This window comes from Sebastes umbrosus, chromosome 8 (assembly GCF_015220745.1).
Source record: "Sebastes umbrosus isolate fSebUmb1 chromosome 8, fSebUmb1.pri, whole genome shotgun sequence".
NCBI classification, from domain to species: Eukaryota; Metazoa; Chordata; class Actinopteri; order Perciformes; family Sebastidae; genus Sebastes; species Sebastes umbrosus.
In genome coordinates this window covers 22,971,344-22,998,388 of record NC_051276.1, presented here as the reverse complement: position 1 = coordinate 22,998,388, position 27,045 = coordinate 22,971,344, and the positions used below count along the sequence as shown (strand labels likewise).

Sequence of the window (27,045 nt, the reverse complement as noted above, 5' to 3'; positions counted from 1 at the left end):
CGAGTCAAAATACAGCAAAGCAGATTACTGTGTTCACATATTGTCACATTTATTGGAATAATATCAAAGAAATGTTTAAAATAAATATGAATATTGAAGTCTTTATTTTTTTCTCCATCAAAGGACACATAAAACATTATTATTATTATTATTATTATTATTATTATTATTTTATTTAAAAGGGACCATGTGCAGTTTAAAACATAAATGTCACCATTTGATGCACCGTACCAGATTATAGCTTTAAGATAATTCACATCTGTAAATCCCTTGGCAGGTCAAAACAAAGGAACATACTACAGTCATACAAGAAAGAACATACAAAACGCACAATACATATCAACACACAATAGCACATCACAAAGTATGTGCACTTGCTCTGTTAAAATCAGACTGCCAGTCATGAAGTCATCCACTTCATGGCTGGCTGTTTTCTTCTATTTGCAGAACTTTTATCAGCATGGGGTCAATTACCTCACTTACCTCACACTATACTGGATTAATTTACTATAAGCAGCATTATGAGCTGAGCACTATCAATAATCAATACATTTAAAAAACAAAACATATTAACTTTCTATAAGCAGCATTATGAGCTGAGCACTATCAATAATCAATAATTTTTTTTTAAAAACATGTTAACTTACTATAAGCAGCATTATGAGCTGAGCACTATCAATAATCAATACATTTAAAAAATATATATAGAATAAAGCATCAAACTATTGGATTAACTTACTATAAGCAGCATTATGAGCTGAGCACTATCAATAATCAGTACATTTAAAAAAAAAAATATATATATATAATAAAGCATCAAACTATTGGATAACTTACTATAAGCAGCATTATGAGCTGAGCACTATCAGTAATCAATACATTTAAAAAAAACAAAAAACATATTAACTTACTATAAGCAGCATTATGAGCTGAGCACTATCAGTAATCAATACATTTAAAAAAAAACAAAAAACATATTAACTTACTATAAGCAGCATTATGAGCTGAGCACTATCAGTAATCAATACATTTAAAAAAAAACAAAAAACATATTAACTTACTATAAGCAGCATTATGAGCTGAGCACTATCAATAATCAATATTTTTTTTTAAATAACATATAATAAAGCTAGCTCCCCCTCCCCCTCCCTTCATTCAGCTGTTCCAGCCTCTCGACCAGGTCACTTGTGTGAATGAGGACATCAAACATTCATTCAATAAATCAATCCGCCAACTTTTAGCCGGCGGTGTTTTTAATGAGCCTCTACATGACGACCCCCCCCACCCTCTCTCTCTCTCTCTCTCTCTCTGCTGCTAGAAGGCAGGAAGAACAAAAAAAAAAAACCCCCAAAAAAAAACGTTGCAGCAGGTGTGTGCTCTGCAGAAAGCAATGGTCTCCAAAAGTTTAGCAATTTACTTTAAAGCAACCAGAACTGTTGCATCCATCGGAAAGGTAAGAGACCGTTATAATAATGCTCACATTCCTGCAGGCTGCTGTGATTGCGATTTGTTTTCACAGAGAAGTGTATAATAACTCTGGGTATTAAGGAAGAAATGATGGTGGTTTTGAATACAGAGATTTGCAAAACTTTACGCACAGTTTTGACTGCAAAATTGTCCTATTTTAATAGAAGAGGCACAAAGTCTGAGTGAAAGTGTACTAAGACTAAACGAAAAAAAAATCTACAACCAGTGCTAATTATGTTATTTAAATATTTAAATGAATTATAAATGAATGTAGGCCTGTTCTGAAAAAAAGATAAATAATTACCACAGAATGTGACACTAAATACATCAAATTATTTCGTTTCATTTAAATCGCATCCAAACAAACGCATTAATCAAATTTAAAATATATGTACAAACATATAGAGCATTTACTTTCTTTAATTACATTTACATCCCGCTGTTTATAAGCCACGCAGGATCCATTTTTTCCATCCCAGATAATAACTCACAACTCACACACACTGTGTGTCAGGCCTCAAATAATAATCAATGTATTGCAAAAACAAAATCACAGATAATAATAATAATCTTCAACGCAAAGCCATAATATATTAAATTGTGGACTGTAATAGCCAAAAAAAATCTGTCATTACCTGTTTTTTTTTTTGTTGCTTGAAATGAAATGTGATAATTTTCAATTATGCTTAAAACAAAGCGCACAGATAAGCGTTTTAAAAAAAAATAAAATACCTTGGTTGAAATGGGAAGAACACTTGAAATCCTCAAAGGAGAAACTCAGCAAAACCAAAGACATAATGGCTCCCTAAATAGCATGGCTAGAGGACTTTGATAGTTAACTCACTTTGATCTTTTAATGAGTGTTTTCTAAGCTCTCCATGATGCTTGTTGTTGTGTTTTTTTAAAAAGCTCCAATGAAAGAAGAAAAAAGGAAATACAGGCTTTTTTAATTTGTTTGCCGGGTTGCACTTGGAGCTTCTTAAAAAAACAGACACAGTCACAGTTTCTCATGATAAATACATTTAACGAATTTAGGGGGGAAATGCTGTGCGTATTTTACGCGCGCGTTTGGACTTGTGCGTAAAATGGGTTGACCGCTCCTGGATCAGCAGTGACGCTCATTGAAGGTTTGCACGTCTCCAATTTGCAACGAATTAACTGTAATCTAATCTGTTTTTTCTGCTGAGTCTTAATGTTTTCTGCAGTTTAAAAAAAAAAGAAGAAGTTGTTTTCATACCTTAAAAATGAATATTATTGATGGTACATTGCTGCATTTATTTTGGGACTGTCCATTAATTTATCAGTTTTGGTCAAGAATTGTTTTCTTTGGTTTACTAAAGGACTCTCTCCTGACAGAGACTTGGCTCTTTTTGGATCCTCACAGGACTCCTCAACTCTCCCTTTACATATTCAAACAGCTCTATTGATGGATGCATGGTATTAGCAAAAATAAACTGATTCTCAAAGACTGGAAGACACCATCTCCACCATGCTTCAGAAACTGGTTGCATGAACTGGTCTCAGTTATCCACATGGAGAAATTGCGAGCCAACAATTTAAAATGTCAACATAAATGGGAAGAATCTTGGGGCCCCTTTCTGCAATATTTGGACTCAGTTTGACAATATTTCTATTTGTATATTGATTGTTTTCTTTTTCCTTTTTTCTCTGTTCTGTTGTTGAATACTCCCATGATGGACTGCTTGCATTTAACTATCACGTGGATGATACTGTATACTGTAACGATATGTATGGTTTGTACTTGACATACTGTTTAGATAATTCTCTCTTAGTTATTTGTATCACTAACTTTTGGGTTGAGTTTATGGGTTTTGATTTTTGTTTGATGTATGTGTTGTCATTAAAATTTGTCAATAAAAAAAAAAAGAAGAAGAATATTATTATAGTGTGATTTGACAAAGGAAGCAAACAGTTGGTGCACTGCTGTAATAACAAACAGGGGATGAGATGCAGGGCCAACACAGGCCTGAGGGCCCTTCAATACTAAAGTAGCAGCATTTAAACAACTGGTTTGGATTTTTAATTTAAGTCACAAATTGAGTTTATCTGATTTTTGTACATTTTTCCTATTTATTTATTTAGCTTAAATTCACAAACAAGATAAACAGTGTATTTTCTTTTTATATCACATCCCCTTCTTCCCACTCACTCATATATTTCTGCTTTTATTCGCCTCAACCACACAGCCCATCTTACTGAGACAGCCCCCCCCTACAAAAAGAAAAAATGATACTGCAGGATAATCCCAACTCCCCCAGGATGAAGCCAAAGTATAATACAGCACTGTCAACCCATGGCTAGATTTGTTTATGTTATGATTTATTAGATTCAGCTTTTTCTTTTTTTTTTCACTGACAAATTTATTGAGTTCTTGACAGATGGCCTGACAGGGCCCTGTGTGACAGCGAGCTGACATACACGGTTGAAATGGGAGTCTGAGAACTGTTTACCTGCATTTGTGCAGTTTGTTAAGTCAAAGAAGAAAAAACTGAGCTTTAATTTAGTTAACATAAGATCTAATAATAAAACCCTGTACCCAACCAGTAAAAATGCAAAATAATAATATAATCAGGACTAATGTAATTTAAAAAGTATGACAAAACAATAATTTAAAGTTGAAAACCGTAATACAGCTTACAACACAGATAAATAGCCTAGATTTGAATAATGAATCAAACTGCTATAATTTACATGTAGTTGAGTTATGAGTGTATATGTGCTGCTGAATTACAGGGAAATACCAAAATAATACCTAAGCATCACAGATGTAAACATTAGTATTAAAAGTCCTCCGTCTCATGTTTGTTAACTACATTTAGATTTATTTCAGGGTTTATGGCTTTGAGAAAATCCCTCCACGTAATATGGTACTTTTATCATAATAAGAAAAGAGATTTTAATAATAATCGTAACCATTTTATTAATATCTGGTGAAAAGTAAACTGGGTATAATGCATTTTTGTATTCAAATTTCTTACAATTTTGGTAAAGATATAACCACTACATATCATCATCATTGTGGGCTCCAGACCACACGCTCTTCTCAGAAACACCGTGGTGTCATCTGATGACAGTGATCCAGGATTCAGTCAGATTTATGCTCCTGGTCCCCTGACTAAGTCTGAACACTTATTACTTCACAGTTGTAGTATGCTGATATTACAGGAGACCCCCCAAAACCCCACTATCTGAATTACAGCATCACCCCCTGCTGGACAAAACTAGGCAGTACAACTCACTCTGCTCCTCCACAGCAAAACTTGTATTATAACTTAAAAAACTGCTAAATATTAATATAAAATACTGTGAAACAGGTAGAGGAAGGAGCACTACATGATGTAAATATGAATTTAACTAAATGAACATCACTCTACTCATTCAAGTCACATAACTATCATGTTATTGTTTGTTAAACATTCAATGAAGTACACAGTACTGGTTGTCTTTATTACTTTACTAAATGTTAGATTGAAGGTTTATTTAATATATATATAGATAGATAGATATTGATATATTATTTTACGGAATGTAATTTCTCTTAAATCTTCGTAAAACATATGCAGACTTTTTTTTTACTATGTACAAATAAATTCTGTCAATTGTGTGTATCTTTTTTTAATTATTATAATGTGCATATTTTATTGTATTTATCGGCATTTCACCGCACAAGAACTCAACTTCATGCCCTTGTACACTGTACCAGAGCAAATAACAAAATAAAAGTCTTAAATCTTGAATCAAGCAGGTTTTAAGAAAAAAATGTTCATAGATTATTTTTCCTGTTTGATTCCTCTGTAATTCGTTTTGATAAGAATAATAATAAAAACACCATGTTTGGTATTTCTACTACTGACTTGCATATGCTATTAATTTGAAAAATTCTAAAGATACAAGTCATCCAACGCTGTTTCACAAAAAAAAAGTAAACGTCAAAATAATTGAATCATTAGGATTGCAAAGATTTTTTTTCTCAAACCCATTAATTGCAAATTTCTGACACTGAAATGCAAAAAAAGCTACTTTACCACAGAGTGCAATATCATGTATATTACTTGAATATGTTTTGAATGTTATGAGTTATATGTTCCTCATCATGTTTGTGTTTTGACTTGTATTTCATTAATTTTGTCCTTTCTCTTGTTTTATACTGTTGATGTGATGTTGTGTTGTTTATTTGTCAACCATTCTTACCTAGTATTGTTCTTGTGATGTGCTCCACTGTATTTTTTTTTTGTTGTGCTGTGATAAAAAAAAACACCAAAAAAAAAATGTATTACAAACATAGCATAAAATATATATTTTTTTTCTTCTCTGAAAAGTTTGTAAATGAAAAGATATTTTTATGCACATTCAGGATAATTTACAGTCACTGTTGGTTCAGTTCTCTACATTTGAATAATGTACTTAAAGTTGCAACAAAAATAAAAATTATTATAAAAAAACAAAAACATAACATTTCATGAATTCGTTAAACTTTTCTAAATATTATTGTAATTTTCGTCAAATTATCGTAATTGCAGCCTATGTTTTCTAAACTTTCCATTTTGAATTACAAAAACAACATATTTTCCATTTTATCATAATGAATGTGTTATGACATGGAGTGTATTATATTATTAACTTTGTTCCCACACAGTTTTTTGTGGTATAGTCATGAAAACTAAAATGTAAATTGAACAAGGCCTTTTCCGCATTGTGTGATATAATAATAACAAAAAATAAAATAAAAAATGTTTTGTTAAAACACAATGAAAACTTTTCTTTTTTCAAAAGGATTATCTTCAAAACATTTTTAAAAGAGTTGTTCAAAGTTGGATCGCAGATGGTAACAGATGATATATTATGAAACCCAGCAATAACAGAATCTGTTTATTCTGTGATGTGGGGATCTCCCCTTCCCTTCTGTTTTGCTTCAAACACAGGCGATGGCCAAACAAACTCTGCATGTGAGCCTAAGCTGTTCAGACACATCAGGAACAACTTACTGCATGGGAATTTTAAACTAAATTAAACCGTGGTCTCCAAATGTCACACACCCGCATGTATTTGTGACTTTCTCCAACTCTTGATGAGCGCCTAAAGAATATTAAATCTTTCCGCAACAAGGACCATTTAATATCCCTCACAGAGGTGCTGAGTGGAGGAGCGTCACGGAAACAAAACAACCATTTGCCCTTTGAGAAAAGGCTTTCGAAAACTTGGAAAACTTTGGCATTCGAGCGACTGATATTACACCGTCATGTCACAGCAGGATACGTGGCATTTGTTGTTACATGACCGTTTCCATCATTAGCAAAAGTGCCTCGGCTCAGGCAAGATTTGCTGTGCCTTTCATCAGATGATCATGTTATTCATTGGATTTTACTCCACAAAAATAATGTTTCCTCTGACACAAGAAAAGAGTGGAGGCTGCAGGAGGCCAGGAGCATGATTTTAGGATGTGTGCCATTAACAACAAGCGTAGGCCTTCGCTACCCGCTCCTCATGTGGAATGCATAAATTCTGTGCCTGCTGAATAAATTGCATGTGCTCGCGGACATTGCGGCTGAAGTAGTGAAAGATATTCTAAATGCATCTACGTATATACCGGCTGTGATGCGGAGCTGGCTCTCTTTTTATGGCTAACAAATGTGTGGAGAATCAGTAGATGCATGAACAATGATAACGACAAACAAATGACAAACATGAAATGAATGAAAATATGTAGCAATAAAAATAAATCTTTATAATCAAACATCTGTAGATGTGTGATTTTTTTTCTTCTCTCAATCAAACCCGCTGGATGTGTTCTGTGTGTACTGAATGCCGAGTGTGTGCGCACATGTATGATTGTGGGTGTGTCATTAATAGGCTGCACTTCAGAGAAAAAGGTAGAAATCCAGCCAGATGTTTTGCAGCTGGGTGGATCTGGTAGTGAAGATCTAGACAGCATCTGTCACGGGCGAACATTTCTAATCTGTCCTGAACATTAGGCAGAGAGCACTAAAAAACCCATCACTGGCTGCATGTGCTGCTCGGTTCACAGTGTGCTAACCACCGGCTCTGCAGTTTGGCCTCCGAGAAAGTTCAAAATGAAACAAGAAATTTAATATTCATCAGGCTCAGCAGTAAAGAAGTGATTTTAACTATACTTCTATATTTCTTCTGAACTCTTTCTCCTTTTAAACGGAGTGTGGCTGCTGAACTTTTAGAAAGCAAAACAAGGGCTAACGGGGCTAACTGAAGTTATTAGGGCAGAGTGCCGGAGGCTACAGACCGGTGCTTTGAACTAGAGGTCCAGAAAGAGCTTAGCGAGGTCAAGATCTGTCACACAACAAGCAGAACTAACATCACAATGTTCTGGACGGACGTTTTCTTCAAAGAACTTCAGTTGTGCATTAAAAAGAAAGGTATATATATTGAAGCTGTGGTACGCACTCCCATTTATATTTTACTTTCAATCAATCATTTCAAAAGTGTTAAGAATCAGGTTACGAAGACTTTTTCTGAGAAAAAAAATAAATCTGCTCAAAGATATATGTAACCCTTGAAACTCACTCTCTATTCAGTTATAGCTGTTGTTGCTTCCACAAGATATTTCCTGGAAATTTAGATAATTATATTTCTATCTATACAACTGCATTTCAGAGCTACCTAGGATATGTTTAGATAACGCGCTCACTTTGGGAACTGTGGGAATCGCTCCAAGCTGACCTTGATGGTCTCTAGATATCCCCCTTTCTGGGTTCATGTGCCTAGTTACCAGTTGGTCAACCTCGTGCCCCGTGAACTGACCCTGTCCTCCCTCCGAGGTTTGAAAGGAAAAGAAAACCAATCCTCCGGGGAGCGCTCCGACTAACAAGAAAACTGCTGGCCCGAATCTCTCAGAAGTGCCGTGTTTTCCCACTGGACCACTTTCAGCTTAATAAACATCTTAACTAGCCAGAGGTCCCACGGGAGCTGCTGGGAAATCCTCTGGGCAGCCAGAGCTCAGGAGCTGGCCCTTTATTGCATCCAGGTGGCTGTTAAAAAATTCTGGCCGGCCCTAAATGTCCAATAAAATGCAAGTGGCACCTTCAGGGGTGGACAGGGTCAGTGCACCTGTCTGTGGACGAAAGCTCCCCTCGCTCCCCCTTGTCCAATCAGTTCGATGTCACAGTCTACACTATGTTGTGCCACGACCATGCCCATGGAGGCATTACTGAACGGGCCAAACAGACACAGGCCCAAAGGCCCAAAGGGTCAGGGGGTGACTGGATCAGAGCCAAAACAAGCTTATAGAGATGCAAACAACCACAGAGAGATATAAAACCAAAAATTTACGCAAAACGACCACAAAGAGATGCAAATGACTGCAAAGAGACACAAAACTACTGCAAAGGGAGACAAAATGACTCGAAAGAGATACAAAGTGACTGCAAAGAGACACAAAATGACCACAAAGAGGAGCAAAACAACCACAAAGAAGCAAAACAACCACAAAAAGACGAGATTCAAAATGTCCACAAAAACTGACAAAACAACTCGAAAGACACAGATGACCACTACAAAGAGATACAAAAACAGCAAAGACACAAAAAACGACGACAAAGAAACACAAAAACGACAGCAAAGAGACAAAAAACAACTACAAAGAGACACACAATGACAGCAAAGAGACAAAATCAACTACAAAGAGACACAAAAAAACTAGAGACAACAGCAAAACAAAAACAGCAAAGACACAAATAACAACTACAAAGAGAAGCACAATGACAGCAAAGACACAAATAACAACTATTAAGAGACACACAACAGCAAATAAACAAAATCAACCACAAAGAGACGAAAAACAACAACAAGTGACGCATCAGCATTGTTTGGCATTGTTTTGTGTCTCTTTCAGTCTGGGTTTTTGTGATCCTATGTAGGCGGGCTGGGAGGCTTTTACATGTCTGTTCCCAGGGGCCCATTTGTCTCATAATCCATCCATGGCTGTGCCAGCCACATGGCAGCTTATTGCACAAACATCCTCTAAAATATATGCAGACGTCAAAGTCCATTTTCCATTTGTCATGATGTCCCCAGCAGATTAATTCAAACCTATCATCTTGTTGTATTTATGCACAACTAAATGGTAAATTAGGGGGATGCTAGTTGAAATGATGCCCAATCACTTCCCGTTTGTTTTCGACTGCTTCACACGTATGTGAACAGTGGCAGCAGCCTCCCTTCATCTGCCCAGCCTGGTCGCTGTCCAAAGGGAGAGCTAATTGTCCCGCAGGTTGTGGAGAGACCTGGACGGTGTATTGGGCCTTTGATCTGACTTGAAAGGAGTTAATTGATTTCTGTGTTACGGGCAGTGTTAGAGGGAAGAAAAAAAAGAGATGCTTGCTGGTCATTTCACAACATGTGGAGAAATATCTGAGAGAGAGAAAGAGAAAGAGCGAGCGGGAGGGAGGGAGGGGATGAAGAGAGAGATCACCTCACACCCGACTCCATCCTTGCTCAATTACAATAATTTGACTCACATGGGCTGGCCGCCGTGGCAGAGGGAGAGGGGAGGAGAGCCGCTGTGTGGGGGAGGCGAGGGGATCCCTGCTCTGGGAGATCACTCATCCTACCTCTAGCTGAGGTACAGACAGACACATTTGATGTGGGGCTCCCCTCGGAGTGCAGCCTGGGGGCTTGTTAAGGTGGCAGGTACAGAGAAGACCACACGTCCGACCTCCCGCTTTAAATCTCAGTGGGGCACTCCAACATTTGATGACGTCAACATGGAACGAAGAGACAAGAGACTGCTGGAGGTAACTGGTAAATGGTAGAGTAAGTGTTTCACTGGCCACAGCCTGTGTGTCTCTGTTTCTCGGAATATTAATTTTTCTTACAACGCTTTTCCTGCTTGAGGTCATGGAAGGTTTAGCCTGTCCCAGCATGCACTAGGCTGAAGGAATCACATTAGGAGGCACAATTCCTATGTTTCCTGTTTTTTCTTGTTATGAAAATACGAATAATGTGAACATTAGGCTTTACATCTTCTGTCAATGTGATTTGCTGCATCACCTGCCTGTGAGTCTGTTCACCACGGGTCCAGGTCTGGTCTGGACCTGCTTTGACAGGTTTCCTGCCTTCACTCCTTCACCTCTCTCTGTCTCTGGTCACCCCTGCTCAGGGGGAAACAGGGCTGTCAGAGGGAGAGTGGCAGGCTAAGCCTGTCTTAACACAGCACCTCAAACCACCTCATAAATACAGGCTTCCTTTTCCAATTTCCAAGCGGCCCATCCACCTCTGTCTACATGCTTACACACTGCTCCATGTCATGCGCCGGGGTGTGAGTTTAAAAATGACCACGGGACATCTGGCCGACTCGCAGAGGGTGGGGCTTTGATGTGTTGCTCTGCAGTTCAGCTCAACTTCGACTGAGCCAACTCTTCTGAGCAACGCAGCAGCAGTTAGAGGTAGGTAGGTTAGAGATAGCAAGGGAGTTTAAAAGATGCCTTGAAACAGATTCGCCATATGTGAAATGCTTAAAGACACACAACAGCCCTTTAGCCTTTAAACGGCTGCACAGCTTACAGACAAAAAAAAAAAGCTTGTTTCCATTTTAATTTTAAAATGTGGTCTCTGAAAATCATTATTATTTTCCATATCATAAAGTGGAGTGAAAGGAAAAGTGAAACCATGTGAGGCCGCTTTTTGATGGGTGATGCTGGGCAGGGCTCGTGAGGGAGTTGTGGTTCTGAAAGCTCTGTGCCCATCTGGAGAGTTTGGCTACGCTGCTTCTCTTAGCATGAACGCAGAACTGGTGATTAGCTTCATCTAAACACTCACATCTGACCTGCAGAGCTAACGTCAGACTCTACCTGCTGATGGCAGCAGCGCCTTGAATGCTGCTCGCTCTGAGCACAGTACTGAGATGTTCTGCAGAAAAAAAGGATCACATTTTTAAAGGATAAAGGACAAATTCTATATTTTTGTAATTGTCAACACTTCTCATGAAAAGACTGTTAGTCCGTATCTCCAACCCGAGCCTGTCAGTAGCACTGAGCCCCTAATTTGTTCCTGAAGACGTATATCTTTTAAAATAGATTTACGTCCAATATTCCACACTAACATGCTATTTAGTACACTAAGTGAGATTTTTTAATATGTTCGAATCCTTAGTATGAAACCAATAGTACATGAATTGCATATTATTTCCGGTGAAATATTACAGTATGCAAACACTGGATACTATGCTGGCATAAATATCCTACAATGCAATGCAGCAGTAAAGACATTGTTCATAACAGACGTTGACGGACAGCTCTGTAATGTCAATAACACTTCAATTTAGGAATAAGACTCTACTTTGCTATAGGCGTAATATAGTTTTTAAATTAGTTCAGAGTAGTTGGCACGGGTTACCATGGTTACGCGTCTCCAACTGGCAAAGAGGCTCTCTGGAAAGTGACGTGGTAATTACAGTTGTGCGCCCGAAAAGGATACATACTACTGTTTATTCACACAAAAGTATGTTGAACGACAGCACACATTGAGTATGTACTGCATAGTACGCAGCCCAAAAATATATACTTTCATTTTAAAGAAGAAAAGGCTAAATCATTTCCCTGGACAGCTTGGAACTGTAGCTTTTACCAAATGTTACACAAACAGGAATAAATAGTGCATTTGTTGGGAACTATTTTCAGCTGCAGATTTGGTGCGCTAGTGAGTGTTTACTGCAGCGGGACAAAGTTTGTGGAATGGACTTTAAATAAATTACAGTGAACATTTAACCCAGTACAAAAGGGCGGCTCATTGATGTTATTTTAATAGTGTTTAGACAACAATGGAACTCTATGGTACAAAGAAATACTTGTTAGTAATATCCCTCCATTGTTGGTTTTGGTCTTTTCATGGAATCTGTTAATAATAAGAAAAATACACAATATTGCTTTATCTTTTTATGATGCAGTTGTGCATCTCTTGAATTTGTGTGGTTATTAGCACAATAGTGATTTTATTACTTGTTGCAAAGTTTTTTCTCACGTGTCAGTGAAAAGAGTAAAGGTGGAGAATGGAGAGTTTTGCTTGTGCAGCCTGTGTGTGAATCTGGATACATATGGCGTACTGTATATGTGCACTTTACGCGCAGCGGGGAGGAGGGCTGTCGGAGCCTGTCACTGCGCTCTAGGGCATCACTGACATGAGTGTCACCTTCATGAAGGAGCGTGAAAGCTGTTCCCTCTGCAGACGATTCTTCAGGCCGTCGCTCTGATTTCAGCGGCAGAACAGAGGAGTTAACGCGAGCGCTCGTGGGTTGTTGTCATCTGCTGCGTGCTTCATTAAACACCTGTGAATACCAAAAGCCATTAGAAAAGAAAAAAAAATACCTGCGTTGTTAGCAGAATCCATAAGTTCACAAAGTCTAATTAAGAGCAGGGACATTAATCCATTAATGAGTTTCTAATACTAATTACACCTGCAAAAATGTGCAAATGGAGTCTGACAATTTAATTAGTTGCAAATGACAACTGTGAACAAGAGTGAGAAGACGGCGATGTTTTGGTATCTAAGTGTAAGCTTCTGGAAAAAAAAATCACTTTACTGTAATAAAGAAATATTTTCTTGTGTTTTCGATATACAGAAAATTAAATATTAAAATAGTGCAAAAAAACTCCAGGAAATGGTCACTTTTTCTGCAAAACAATTCTCCATATAGCTTCAGACAGAAATAACACATTTAATAATCAGTAATAAGATATTCACAGAGCTGAAACTTGTTCTATTCTTAAAGACCTGATTCAGGAGAGGAGGCACTGCTGACGTGGGCGGGCGTCTGGGGTAAACGGTTCCTGCGTCTCAGAGCTCTGCTCTTCGTTGCCGCACGCTGCTCATGACGAACTTTGTGATGGAAAGACGCGTCTACTGGAAAATGAACATCAGAGGGGCCTGTTTGCGTGTGATGAGGCTGCTTCTCTGCTCCCTCTTGTCCTCCCTGACTGCTACTCGCTGTCAGTGACGGCCCTGTTACTCTGATGAGCAAAATGTGAGTCACAGCTAACAAACTTTTATGAATTAATCTGTTTAGGGATATTAATTAGCTTGGTTTATTTTGGGCATGAGACTATATGATAAAAAAACAACACAAATTTATAAAAGTCACTTTCAAGATAAATAAGTTGAAAATCTTCTAAAATTTAATGCACACAGTTGTACATTATCAAAAATACTTCAAGTACTGAATCATTTAAATAAAATCCATCCAGGTAAAAATACTTTTTGTTGTCTTAAATTACACAATATACAGTTTCGGTGTGTCCCGAACTTTTAAAATTCATTAGTACATTAGTTTACAGATTATCCCTCTGTAGTGTTTCAGTCCTCGTGGCTCCGTCTGCCAGGGTGTGAACGCCGGGGGGAAAGTTACACAGCAATGCTTCGCTCTGTGCTGAAGTTGTAGTGAAACTGCAGGAAGAGAAGGAGAAGAAAAGGAACACACTGATGAATACAAATATATTGTCAAAACAGGACAAAAACATAATCAACCTGCATCATTTTCATAGTTAATACCAAAGCAATAAAGTATATACATTTATAAAATGCTTATAAATTGAAACTGACAATATTTTAAACAACTCTCTGAATGTTATAGACTGATAATAAACAGAAATACAGATTCAAAATGTATTGATTTAATGTTATTGCTCCACTTCTAAACTGCAGGCCTAAAGTTACCCCTACAGCAGAGTGATTAGATGAACTACCCGAATGAAGATTGAGAAAACACAAACGAGCACTGCCCCCCTCTGGCATGGCATGGACATGACTCTTTAACAAGCAACAGGGCTTCAAACTCTAATTCTTGGCTTATGTGGCATTCAAAGGCAGATAAGGGTTTATTTTTTTGTATCCGTTTCACTGATTCTATAAAAAATTACTTAAATCCCATCTATTGAAAAGATAAAGTTTATGTACCTTATTGAGTAGATATTCCAAACTTTGGTACCAGAAGCTGATTTCGTCACAAAGAAGAAATGAGGTAACACCATTGTAGGTCAAAAGTAATGTTGGATCGCTTTTGGTACTGATACAGACCTATAAGCCATAACGTGACAGATTCACATCACTAATTATTTCTATTTTAATGATATTATAAAATTCAGTGCCTCTGCTATGAGCTACATTCACGTTGGGTCCACAGCAATCTAAGTAATCATTTTTATGTGAGGTAACTTGATAACAGAGTTTCACACAGTGAGGTATACTGATGTTAAATTTGGGAAAAGGAGAGCACTGGTATTCGGTATTGGCAGATACCCTGAGTTGAGGTATTAGAATCAGTATCGGAAGAGAAAAAGCTGGATTGGTGCATTCCCAAAAACATTAGCGGTTCCCAGAAGTACTCAGACATATAACTTAATATAATCCATTTCCATAAATCTATTCTATAAATCCAAATTATTAAGATATGACTGAAAAGTTCCTGGATCCATCTCCTGATATATGTTCACATTAAATGTATCATTTTTTGTCATATGGATGGTCTATAGTGTATTTTCATTATGTTGTTACTCGGTACACACAACATCTATTGCACATCTGTCCATCCTGGAAGAGGGATCCGTCCTCTGTTGCTCTTTATTATGAGGTTTACTCCATTTTTTTCTCTGTTAAAGGTTTTTTTTGGGTTAGGTTTTTACTCATCCCATGAGAGGGTCGTATTGTAAAGGACAGAGGGTGTCGTATCCTGTACAGATTGTAAAGCCCCCTGAGGCAAATTTATGATTTGTGATATTAGGCTATACAAAATTTTTTGACTTTGACTTCCTAAAGAATAGGGATGCACCGATACCGATGCCAGATCGAATATGTGGCCGATATTGATTCAAATAACTGGATCGGATATCGGTGATAATGGAGCCGATCGATTAACTTCAATCCATCCATCCATCATCTGTAACCGCTTATCCTCTTCAGGGTTGCGGGGGGGCTGGAGCCACTCCCAGCTGACATGAGGTGAAGGCAGGGTACACCCTGGACAGGTAGCCAGCCTATCACAGGGCTAAGACATAGAGACAGACAACCATTCATGCTCACATTCACACCTACGGGCAATTTAGAGTCAACAATTAACCTAACCTGCATGTCTTTGGACTGTGGGAGGTGCCCGGAGAAAACCCACGCTAACACGGGGAGAAAATGCAAACTCAGAATGGCCCCAAGTCAGATTCAAACCTGCGACCCTCTTGCTGTGAGGCGACAGTGCTAATGGCTGCACGGTGGTGCAGTTCTATATGTTTATACTAAATACATTATATACTGGATTTTTATTTCCTGTCTAAGTTTTGACCAATTTGCTGCTGTATTAAAAAGGTTTACACTTGAATTGTAATTTCTGTTAATTTTGAAGATTTGTTTACTAAATTGCAGAGTACAATTTATTATTTTAATAATAAATAACAATTTAGTAAATTTATATCTGTGTATTTATTTGTTACATTTTGTTTTACAAAGTTAGGAGAGCAATGTTTAAGTCAAGCCTGTTGTTGCCTTACACATTGAAGAATAATCCTCGTCACTTCCACACAGTGAGACAAACAGCTTATTCATTAAACACCGATATCTGATCGGTACTCGGTATCTGCCAATAACTAAAGCCCAGGTATCGCTATCGGGACTGACAAAGTGGGATCGGTGCATCCCTACTGAAGAAAGTGACTAAGGCAATTATATAATCTACAATAACAATCAGTATCATGTAGGACTGGGCGTTATGGCTAAAATCTTCCATCCCGATATAAGTCATCTCATGTCTCGATAATAATATACTGTATATCACGACATAATATGTTTTGTGGTAATTCAATAAAGAAATATTCTATATGAAATAACCACATGGTAAACCCTATTTTGTATACCACTGTAAGAATTAAATACTTGACAAATGAAAAGTATTTTCTCAGTTTTAAGTACAGAGAAAAAATAAATAAATATAGGCCTAACCCATATCACGATAGAAACGATATAGAAAAATATATATGATAGGCACTTTGATAGCGTTTTGACGATATATATCATCATATTGCCCAGTCCTAGTATCGTGTTTGATTAGTTGATGGTCAAACTGTTTTAAAAATAATAACACACAATTGTTTTGTAGTGTAGTTCAACTGCATAAACAGTGAAGTTTTGTGACACAAAGTAGTCTCACTTCACCAAGTCAGACAGTTGTATTACTGCAGCACAGCACTAGGTGATGCTGTATGATCACTGAAATAAGTTTCAAAATCTCCAACAGAAGCAACGGAGCCACGACGGCTCAGACCGGCGGGTTCTCTCGATCAAAACACCACCTTCCCCGATTCTCATCTACTTGAGGGGAAGCTGCAAGTTACCCAGAACCTGTCACATATCACAAGCCTGTTAGTTGTGAAGAAACTCAGCCCCCCCAACCACACAAAAATCCAGTCTCAACATCTGGCACAGTAAATAAATAATCCTGTGTGCACGTGTATGTGTGTGTGTGTGTGTGTGTGTGTGTGTGTGTGTGGATGATGGATGGGGGAATGGGGTGTTATCAGGGAGAGCATGTATCAATGTCTGCCAGTTTTATACACAGGCTGACAGGACAGTGACACACTAGAACATGGGCGGCAGTCACCCAGACGAGCCCGGCTTCATTTCCTGTCCCTGCTCCGCTGCCAAAAATATGTGACATGTTGTCTTCATTAATTCCACCTCTATTTGGAGCTCTCCCTCTCACACCTCTCACATACCCCCTGTACACTACTGTCCTTCCATACATTCACACGCCAACACACACACACACACACACACTAACAGATAACTCCCCACAAACACTGAAAGCCCATCATACATAGGTGCTAATGAAAATCCTGTCATGTATGCATACACACTTCTTCTTTCCACCCTAGCATACTCCCTCTGAAAATCATTAGCCAGCCGCCAACAACATTTTTCAGCGGAGCAAACTACATAAAGATGTCACTTTAAATCGCGTACTAATTAACACTTAAAAAGACACAAATTAGATATGCGTGGCTAAAAGCAATTATAATATCCGCAAGTTTTGTGAGTCATTTGGGAAATGAAAAGAATGCCTAATTGCTGGAACCAACATCATCCGAGACATGGCTTAAGTGATGCCTGTTAGGAAATGGTCTTATCTACAACTGTGGCTGTGATTACAACAGTTTTCCTCAATTACATGTGCATATGTAGAATTCCTGAAAGTACATCTCTTTCATGAATCTATATTTTTTTAATGGGTTTAGAAAGAGGCAATTAGGTTCTGTGCTGAAAGCGCCTCCAGTCTGTGAAGAGGGGAGAAAAAGCTCCACAGTTAAGCACAGACAGTGACCTCTTCTGGACAACAGAAGAAGAAAAATGCTCAAAAGTATTTAGAAAACTGGGGTACAGTTTCACACTAAAAACAGCTTTTTCTGCAACTTTATATTGTTGCTTTTTTTGTTTTATATCATCAAGAATGAGCTGCTACTTCTGCAGAAGTCTTCAGTACAGAGAACGCAGTGGACTTTACATTTACAGTGTAACATTAATAGAGAAAAACTAGACAAAGGGAAGAAAAAAATTAGGGCTGTCAATCGATTAGTATTTAATCACGATTAAGCGCATGATTGTCCATGATTAATCGCATATTAATCACATTTTTTATCTGTTCAAAATGTACAATAATGGGAGATTTGTCAAGTATTTAATACTCTTATCAACATGGGAATGGGCAAAAATGCTTGCTTTATGCAAATGTATGTATATATTTATTATTGGAAATCAATTAACAACACAAAACAATGACAAATATTGTCCAGAAACCCTCACAGGTACTGCATTTAGCATAATAAATTATGCTCAAATCATAACATGGCAAACTGCAGTCCAACAGGCATCAACAGCTGTCAGTGTGCTGACTTGACTATGACTTGCCCCAAACTGCATGTGATTATCATAAAGTGGGCATGTCTGTAAAGGGGAGACTTGTGGGTACCCATAGAACCCATTTTCATTCACATATCTTGAGGTCAGAGGTCAAGGAACCCCTTTGAAAATGGCCATGACAGTTTTTCTTCGCCAAAATTTAGTGCAAGTTTGGAGCGTTATTTAGCCTCCTTCACGACAAGCTAGTATGACATGGTTGGTACCAATGGATTATTTAGGTTTTTCTAGTTTCTACTATCTTTACTCTAGCTTTAAAGTCCACTAAAATCTCTGAAGGATCGATTGTGTTAATGTGTTAAAAGAAATTGGTGGCGCTAAAACGTATTTGCGTTATTATTGCGTCAACTTTGAACGCCCTAAAAAAAATATAGTAATTCAGACACTCATCACTTTCTAAAAGAAACACCTCTGCTCTCCGGGTTGTTTGTGAGAACATCAACGAGTATATTTCTCCTCCTTGTTCTGCAGATATCAGTGTGGGATAATAATAAGAGGAGAGAAGTAAAAATAACACAATGGTGAGGGATGTTTCCACTTGGAAACTAATTATCAAGCTAAGCTGTGACTTCATCCTCATCAGCCTGGCCCCGCCATTAATCTTGTGCTGTCGTCCACTTCACTAAATCCTGTGTGTTACACTATCTCACATTTACTTCATCAGCTCCGGCGCGGCTGTAATTAATGATTTCTCATGCCCCTTCCCTTCCCTTCCCCAGCTCAGCTCACCATGTGTCCTCCTGCTAATCACACTCCCTGAGAAGGAGAGGAGGAGAGGAGAGGAGAGGAGGAAGGGGAAAAAAATAAAAAGACAAGAGCATATAGGATGAGCAGCCAGCCTGTCTCCACCCTGGAAAAAACACACACATACACGTACGCGCCATTAATACCTTCGCTGACAATGAGCTTCATTCAGATGACCATATGACAAGATGGCGACTCCGTGTGATTTGGATAGTATGTGACAGAAGACAGAGGCAGAGTGCAGAACAGACACCCGGTTTGATGAGGGAGTGTTTGCTCTGTAACACATCTCAAACCCAACAGCACCTGTTCTTTTACAGTGGTCTGTCACTTCCTGGCAGTTCTGATACCAAGATACCGTGCTAATGAGAGAGAAGGGGGGTTGTCACTCTCTTTAAAGCACACACACACACACACACACATGCACACACACACACACACACACACACAAGCACACACACAAGCACACACACACACACACACAGGAACACACTCTTTTCTTTCTCCTGCTCTCACAAACACATGGGCTGAACAGAGATGATTTCCTTCCTACGAATGCCTGCAGGCTACAGTGTTTCATCAGAAATGGGGAGGACTTTTGTAGCTCTTTTATTTGCCTCTGTATGATCTCTTAACTTTTTGACGCTACCGAAGATGAAGCTGATTGGAAAAGTCAAACATGCAGAATCTGACCAGAGAAAGCTTCCTGGAGATCTACAGCACTGTGCGAGGTGCTGGATTGAGCTGTTTGAGAGCAGAATTGGGGAATAAAAGTCAAGTGTTTTGGAACGGGAGACGGAGCTTTTAAAGAGAGAGAATGGCTGCCTAGCCTGGCCATGCTTTTATTCAATTGGGGCTTAGTGGAGCCAACAGGGCCTCGCTGTCTCAGACACTTAATTACAACCCCAAGACCGTTTGCTTTGCATTCTGGGCCAGCGGCGTCAGCGGCAGCCGAGCGTTGCAGCCTCTACTCACTTCCTCCTCGATCTCTGCCAGGGATTTGATCGTAATGCCCATTAAATTGACTTGCTGCATCTGAAATCAAAAGCAGGGAGGAGGAGGAGGAGGGAGAGGAAGAAGAAGAAGCAGAAAAAAAAACACACACATACACACACACAAGAAACATGGCGGTTAGGCTCATGGCTAAGTAAGCATGCTTAAAATCTTTAATCCTCTCCCTCTCGGTGTCAATACAAACGGGGCTATAGTGACAACCGCCGCCAGCCAGCCAAATGGACTGCATTGAGCCAGCTCTGCCTGACTGCACGCATTCATCACTCAGTCTGGAGGAAAGGAAAGGAAAGGAAAGGAGAGGAGAGGATAGGAAAGGAAAGGAAAGGAAAGGAGAGGAGAGGAGAGGAGAGGAGAGGAGAGGAGAGGAGAGGAGAGGAGAGGAGAGGAGAGGAGAGGAGAGGAGAGGAAAGGAAAGGAAAGGAAAGAAGAGGAGAGGAGAAAAAAGGAAAGGAAAGGAAAGGAGAGGAGAGGAAAGGATAGGAAAGGAGAGCAAAGGAAAGGAATGGAGAAGAAAGGAAAGGAAAGGAGAGGATAGGAAAGGAGAGCAAAGGAAAGGAATGGAGAAGAAAGGAAAGGAAAGGAAAAAAGGAGATGGAAGGATAGGAAATGAGAGCAAAGGAAAGGAATTGAGAAGGAAATGAAAGGGAAGAAGGAGAAGAGGTGAAAGGATAGGGAAGGAGAGCAAAGGAAAGAAGAAGAGGAGAGGAGAGGAGAGCAAAAGAAAGGAATGGAGAGGAAAAGAAAGGAAAGGAACAGAAAGGAAAGAAGGAGAGGAGATGAAAGGATAGGGATGAGAGCAAAGGAAAGGAATGGAGAGGAAAGGATAGATAAGGAGAGGAAAGGAAAGTAAAGGAGAGGAGAGAAAAGGAGAGCACATGAAAGGAAAGGAGACAGAAGGAAAGGAGAGGAGAGGAAATGAAGGGGAAGGAAAGGATGTGAGCATAAAGGAAAGGAGTGGAAGAGGGGACTAATGGCTGCATACTGTGATAAAAGGGCCACATATCATAACCATCATGTGGCCCATACTACACAACAGGTTGCATCATAAGCAGCTGCACAGTAACTATCATGACCCCTCTCATATTATTTGTAATAAAGAAATAATTTTGCATTTCGTCACTAGTTCCTCAAAGAACTTTTACCTCTTTGGGTTTTTCAGAAAACTTCTCATGGACCACAAAGGGCACATCGTCCAGAGCTGCAAAAAAAGTAAGAAAAAACAAAGTTTGAGGTTGACAAAATATATATATAAATTACTCCCTATTCTTGATCCTGAGTACTTCCACAAGACTAAGCGTGGGTTTATAGAACAGCAAAGCTATCAACATCCCCAGCCGCCCCGACACCTCCCCTCCTTCCGTCTACGGAGAGAAGATGAAAGGCTTTTTTTTTTTTATTCTCCGCTGTATTTGAGCACCTCCACTCTTCTCCTCCAACCCAGCCCTTTCCCCAACCCTCTTCCAGTTTAATTACTCTTGATTATTCCCGATTCCGTCTTGTCTGAGAGATGTTCACCTCGGAAACAAAGACGCGCTCACACAAGGCACAGAAAAGCGGAAAGAAGAGAGACAAAACATTCGCCAGATATCAAATTTGCATGAAAATAAGCCACACTGTTCAGCCGGCAAAAAGTGGATTGAAATGAGGACTTGCCAAGAGCGTGGTGGTATAATTAGCATTTGACCAAACAAACGAGCTTCAACAGAGCTATAATTAAGCAGGCCTGTAATTAAGTGTATGCCCTTTATCATAATGATCGTGGTTAAAATGGTGTGATGGCTGCCAGTTGATTATTAATGGTGTAACCCCGTACTGCCTGCATCCTGCACTGGAATCAAGGTGTCACGACTGTCAGGCTAGAGAGCAGCCCTTTGTTTATAAAATACATTAGGGCCCAAATTAACACAGGGTGACAAGGGACACAAAGCCCCTCGTTTCCAGACTGAAGGGAAAACTGCAGCTGCTCGGCTTCATTAGAAAACTCCCAAATCTGGAGGCGCAAAACTTGCTGCCTTTGGCGTCGACGGGAGCCCCGAATATCAAGAGGCCAAGCTCCCAACCGGTGTCCTTTTACCCACAGTCCATCAGGCCGCTGGCACAGGAAAAGGAACTCATAAATGTAAGCCGAAGCTGTTCATGAGTCATCGTTTTGGAGCTGACACTCCTTTTGGCCTTTCCTGTTCGCGGCAATACTCTCAAGTATGAAATTCTGAAATATCCCTCACTCTGACACTTATGTGACTTGCTTTCCTTTCTTGGTTATTACACAGATCCACGGTTTGGCACTTTCCGCATAAGTGTAGTACAATGTGATCTTTGTAATCAAAGCGTGACCCTCACCCTCATGACCACAGGAAAGCTTATTCAGTTTCTTGGCTTCCACTCGTCTCCCACAGTAAAAACTGTAGTCATAACAAGAGTCTGCAGCCGTGCTAGCGGCTCTGTGAGGCTGTACTTACTGTAGGCACAGCTTTGAGCTATGATACTGTCAATGACAACAATAGCAATGCTAACAATACTAACAGGCTGATGTTAAGCAGCTTAAATGTTTACTAAGGCTGCCCCCTCTCAATTAGACCAGAGGGTCTCAATCTTTTTGCAGCTAAAGACCCCCTTACAAGATAAAGAATAAACCTCCTCATGTATGTCCCTTGGAATAATTGGACGTAGCCTACTTTTTACACTTCTATAGTCTTAGTTATGTGAAAGAACAACACAAGACAAATGTATTAGAAATATATATAACATATATATTATTAACATGTATTACATATTTGTAGATTATAAGAGTAAGAAAAAATAGTAATAACAAAATATATATATAAATATATATATATAATGATCATTTAATAGAATGAATCTGAAAGCTTTTCATGGACCCTGGGTAGTCGACTAATCGGTCGTTTTGGTCTTTGTCAACTCAGATTTCTTTAGTCGATTAGTAATTTTTTATGCTTTTTTCATGCTGAATGACTGATTTCCAAGAAACTTATTTGCACATCTCTATTTAACACAAGATTTAAAGTGGTGCTTTTTTGTGTGATTCTTTGTGGAGAAACTCAGTTTTACAGATCTGTTGATTAAATCAACTAGTCGATAGTCGACAAAATCGTATGAGTGTTAGACGACTAAGAATGTCTTTGGTCGAGGACAGCCCTAATATTTACCATGTTTCATCGTGTTACTTTTGCGTTTTAGCATTTGACAATCAGCACCAAACATTACAGCTGAGGCTGATGGGAATATCATCAGTTTTTGCAGGTATTTAGTCATAAAAAAAAGTATTGAGCAATTGAAATTTTGACCTGATGATGGTGCTAGATGAAAAATCATGGTATCACCATAGTTATTAACATTAATCCATCCAATAGTTGCTGAGACGTTTCAGTCAAAACTACGAATATCAACCTCATGGGGGCACTTGAGGCAAAGTCAGGGGAGCACCAAAATCATTAGGATTCATCGCCTTGGAGTCATGAATGTCTGTACAAACATTTTTTGGCAATCCATACAACAGCTGTTGAGATATTTCAGTCTGGGTCAAAGTGGTGGACCAACCAATGTTACCTTGCACGCTTGCAACTGGATTCTCGCAATGTCACAAGATCACGAGATAATCGCAGGATCACATATCACACAAAGATCCATCTTGTTTTGTGTAACAAACCATCTAGCGGGTCAGGTTACAACCGACAGGCCGAAAGACCCACATTGCCATCCCTTAGATCCATGTCGCTAGCATGGCTAAAAAATGCAAGCAATGAAATGTTTAGCCTCCTTTTCCTCTCACCCAAGGGTTGCTCAGTGCCCCAGCCTTGACACACCCCCCTCCCTGTAGTGCCTTTGGATATGTGGCTATCTGAAACAGCCAGCAAACCAAGGCGATTGGGCAGGTCCAATGACTTGTTTAAGCTCATAAAAACAAGTGAACAAACATGCACTACTGTGTCGCTAGGAGCACCGACGCCAGCCAGAGGCAGGCAGGCAGGCAGGGAGAATACATTTGAATCAATAGCCGGCAATGGGAAGCCGAGATTGTAGCTGCTGATGGATCAGCGTGGCGCGGACAGATGAATGCAGAGCTGAAGGCCACAGAGTTTCTTTATTGCTCAAGGATTACATTTAAAACCAGATCGCACTTTGTATTCCACCACCATCTATACCAGAGGGGCTATCTTACACCCAGATAAATGGAGAGGCGCAGGAGATGACTTGGTGGTAAGAAATGGATAACCATGGAGAAATCCGAAGGTGCAAAGGGCAAAAATAATGTAAATCCAATCTTCTGACCAGGAATCCCACTATGAGGCATGTTGTAGCCGCTCAAATGGCCCAGCTACAGTCCATTAACTCGTGACTGTATTGCAGTGTGGGGAATTGGGTAGTTATTTGGCGTTTGGAGTGTGCGAGTGCAGTCAATATGAAAACATCTGGCAGGAATTTTGGTACGACGACTATGATGATGATGGTGATGATGGTGGCGGCGGCGAGCGCAGAGGTGGCGTTAAGTAAGGAGGACCCTGTGGCTTGAGTGATTGTAGTGTAAAGAACGGAGTCAGCACGGGCCCCGTGTGGATCATTGCCTTATTAATGGCTCCGTCAGGTGCGATGAGCAATGGCTGCATTGTCATCTGCAGCCCCTGGGCACAGATGAATGGCTGTTTCAGGGCGGGAAGGGCTCCCTCGTACGCTGGGCTGAGCACTAATCCCTCACTCTTCCATTGTTGGATGCACTGTCACCCAGGACTTCAGCAGCAGCCATACATTGCATTTTCCAGGGTTCTAACAGACATGGGCCGTGCACACGAGGCCTACACACACCGAGTTGCGCTCCCCGACACTGACTGATGGAAAAATATGCGTGGGTGATCGAGCATACCCCGTATTACCTGAACCACAACTCAAGAGTAACACTTTAGGAATGTTGATGAACTTTTATTTTACACTTCACTAATTCAGCAGAATTGCATTGATCTCTGTCTAGTATGATTACTCTGGTGAATCTGTCTCGCACCTGAATTAAGTGAGAAAGTCGCAGTCAGGGCAATAATCTGCAAGTGCGAATGAGCATCTAATACAACTCACTGTTGAGCTGATTTCTATTGTTTAGTAATAGGGCTGTCAATCCGATTCAAATATTTAATTGTGATTGCTATGGACATTATTGTCCATAGTTAATTGTGATTAATCACAAATTAATCACACATTTTTTATCTGTTCAAAATGTACCTTAAAAGATTTGTCAAGTATTTAATACTCTTATCAACATGGGAGTGGACAAATATACTGCTTTATGCAAATGTATGTATATATTTATTAATGGAAATGTGTCAATGTGCTGACTTGACTATGACTTGCCCCAAACTGCATGTGATTATCATAAAGTGGGCATGTCTGTAAAGCTGACATTCGTGGGTACCCAGAGAATTCATTTTCATTCACATATCTTGAGGTCAGAGGTCAAGGGACCCCTTTGAAAATGGCCATGCCAGTTGTTCCTCGCCAAAATTTAGCTCAAGTTTGGAGCGTTATTTAGCCTCCTTCCTGACAAGCTAGTATGACACGGTTGGTATCATTGGATACCTTAGGTTTTTTTAGTTTCAAATGATGTTATTAACTTAGCTTTGTAGCTTTAAAACTGAGCCCGCCACAACCTAAAAACCAACAAGTTGCGTTAATGTGTTAAAGAAATTAGTGGCGTTAAAACAACGTTGCGTTAACCTGTTATTATTGCGTTAACTTTGACAGCCCTTTCTGGTACCATAAAATAATAAGAAATAATAAGCAAAGCTGCTCAAAAAACAGGTCAGAGCTTCATCTGGAACCTGCTGGATTTCATATTCCAAACAATTGCCTTTTCTCTTTGTGTAGCCGGGCTACTAGACATTGCAATACCTTTCCTGTCGGTGTGTGACTCTCAATTTGAGGCGGATTCTTTATGCAGACCATGGAGATGCTATTCTAGTTGCAGACCCCGCTCTCTCTGTCACCTCTGCAGATAATGGTGAGTAGACGAACAGAGAGCTGGAGGAGGACCCCCTATGCCCACTCACAGCCCTTAGCCCCTCTCTGACATGAGAAATAGTGCCCAGGCCTGACAGCATCTCGGAGACATATTGTAGTTTATTTTGTCGCCCGGGCATGCCATCTGTGCCATTCCAATAGAGGGTGTGTGTTCAGGCTGCTGCAAGAGAGAGGGCGCGAGGCTCCGGGTCCCTCAGTAGCTCTGCAGCCGCGGCAGGTCATTAGTCAAATTGCCTAATGAGAGAGAATACAAATGGCCCCCTACCCTGACAGGAGGAATTTTGGAGGTGTCAGAGCTCCTGACCCGTGCTATGAGAACAGATGATAGCGAGTTGCTATTTTCAGATTCTTTTAATGACTATGGCTCTATGAAACCCATTCTTTTTCTTTTATCTTTCTCCCGCTTTTTCAAGCCCTCTAGACAGACGAGTGGGAAAGAAAAAAAACTTTTCAATGTATTAAAAATCTCACTTGGAAAAGTGGAAGTGTAACTTTTGAATTATTTAAATGTTTACCGGGGAGTCAATTAACATTCTAAAAAAGCGTATAACATTGATACTAAAATAGATCACGTACTGAGATGATGTTGAGGGTTTCTGATCATCTATTTTTATTTGTGTCTGCCGGCTGTGTGCAGCTCGTTTCCCCCCCCAGCCTCGCTGTGGTGTCTGGAAGCTTCTGTTGCAATTCTCCTGACAGCGAGTCAGTTAGTTCACACTAAAATATTAATTTTGTCTCAACCAAATGTAAACAAATCTAAATGTTTCTAATGCTAAGAGTAGTATGCGAGACATCCAGGGTACACACTACAGGCTGGGGCGAAACACTAAGGTTTATAGAGGGAAACTGTGGAGGGAA

The 27,045-nt window shown here is 39.6% G+C and overlaps 2 protein-coding genes across 13 annotated transcripts in view; both read right to left on the bottom strand.

Annotated features, from left to right (window-relative positions):
* lmx1bb (LIM homeobox transcription factor 1, beta b) overlaps positions 1–13,354 on the bottom strand; it is a 64,458-nt gene extending 51,104 nt beyond the window's left edge. For 3 of the 5 annotated variants that reach the window (XM_037778051.1, XM_037778052.1, XM_037778049.1), the window contains exons 1-4: positions 13,228–13,354; positions 12,646–12,781; positions 9,978–10,610; positions 5,680–5,727 (exon numbers count right to left, since the gene is read on the bottom strand). The gene's annotated coding sequence lies outside the window, so the exon portion shown is untranslated. The remainder of the gene's footprint in view (positions 1–5,679; positions 5,728–9,977; positions 10,611–12,645; positions 12,782–13,227) is intronic. The other 2 variants (XM_037778048.1, XM_037778050.1) reach the window with 2 other exon arrangements.
* Positions 13,355–13,606: 252 nt separating this feature from the next.
* The window catches only part of mvb12bb (multivesicular body subunit 12Bb), a 145,817-nt gene continuing 132,378 nt past the window's right edge, over positions 13,607–27,045 (bottom strand). For 3 of the 8 annotated variants that reach the window (XM_037778055.1, XM_037778054.1, XM_037778056.1), the window contains 3 exons: positions 21,306–21,361; positions 20,125–20,184; positions 13,607–13,896 (listed from right to left, as the gene is read on the bottom strand). In XM_037778055.1, the coding sequence (XP_037633983.1) occupies positions 13,855–13,896; positions 20,125–20,184; positions 21,306–21,361 (158 nt within the window). In that variant the 3' untranslated portion in view covers positions 13,607–13,854. Of the gene's footprint in view, positions 13,897–20,124; positions 20,185–20,231; positions 20,433–21,305; positions 21,362–27,045 lie in introns of those variants that run through there. The other 5 variants (XM_037778057.1, XM_037778058.1, XM_037778059.1 and 2 more) reach the window with 4 other exon arrangements.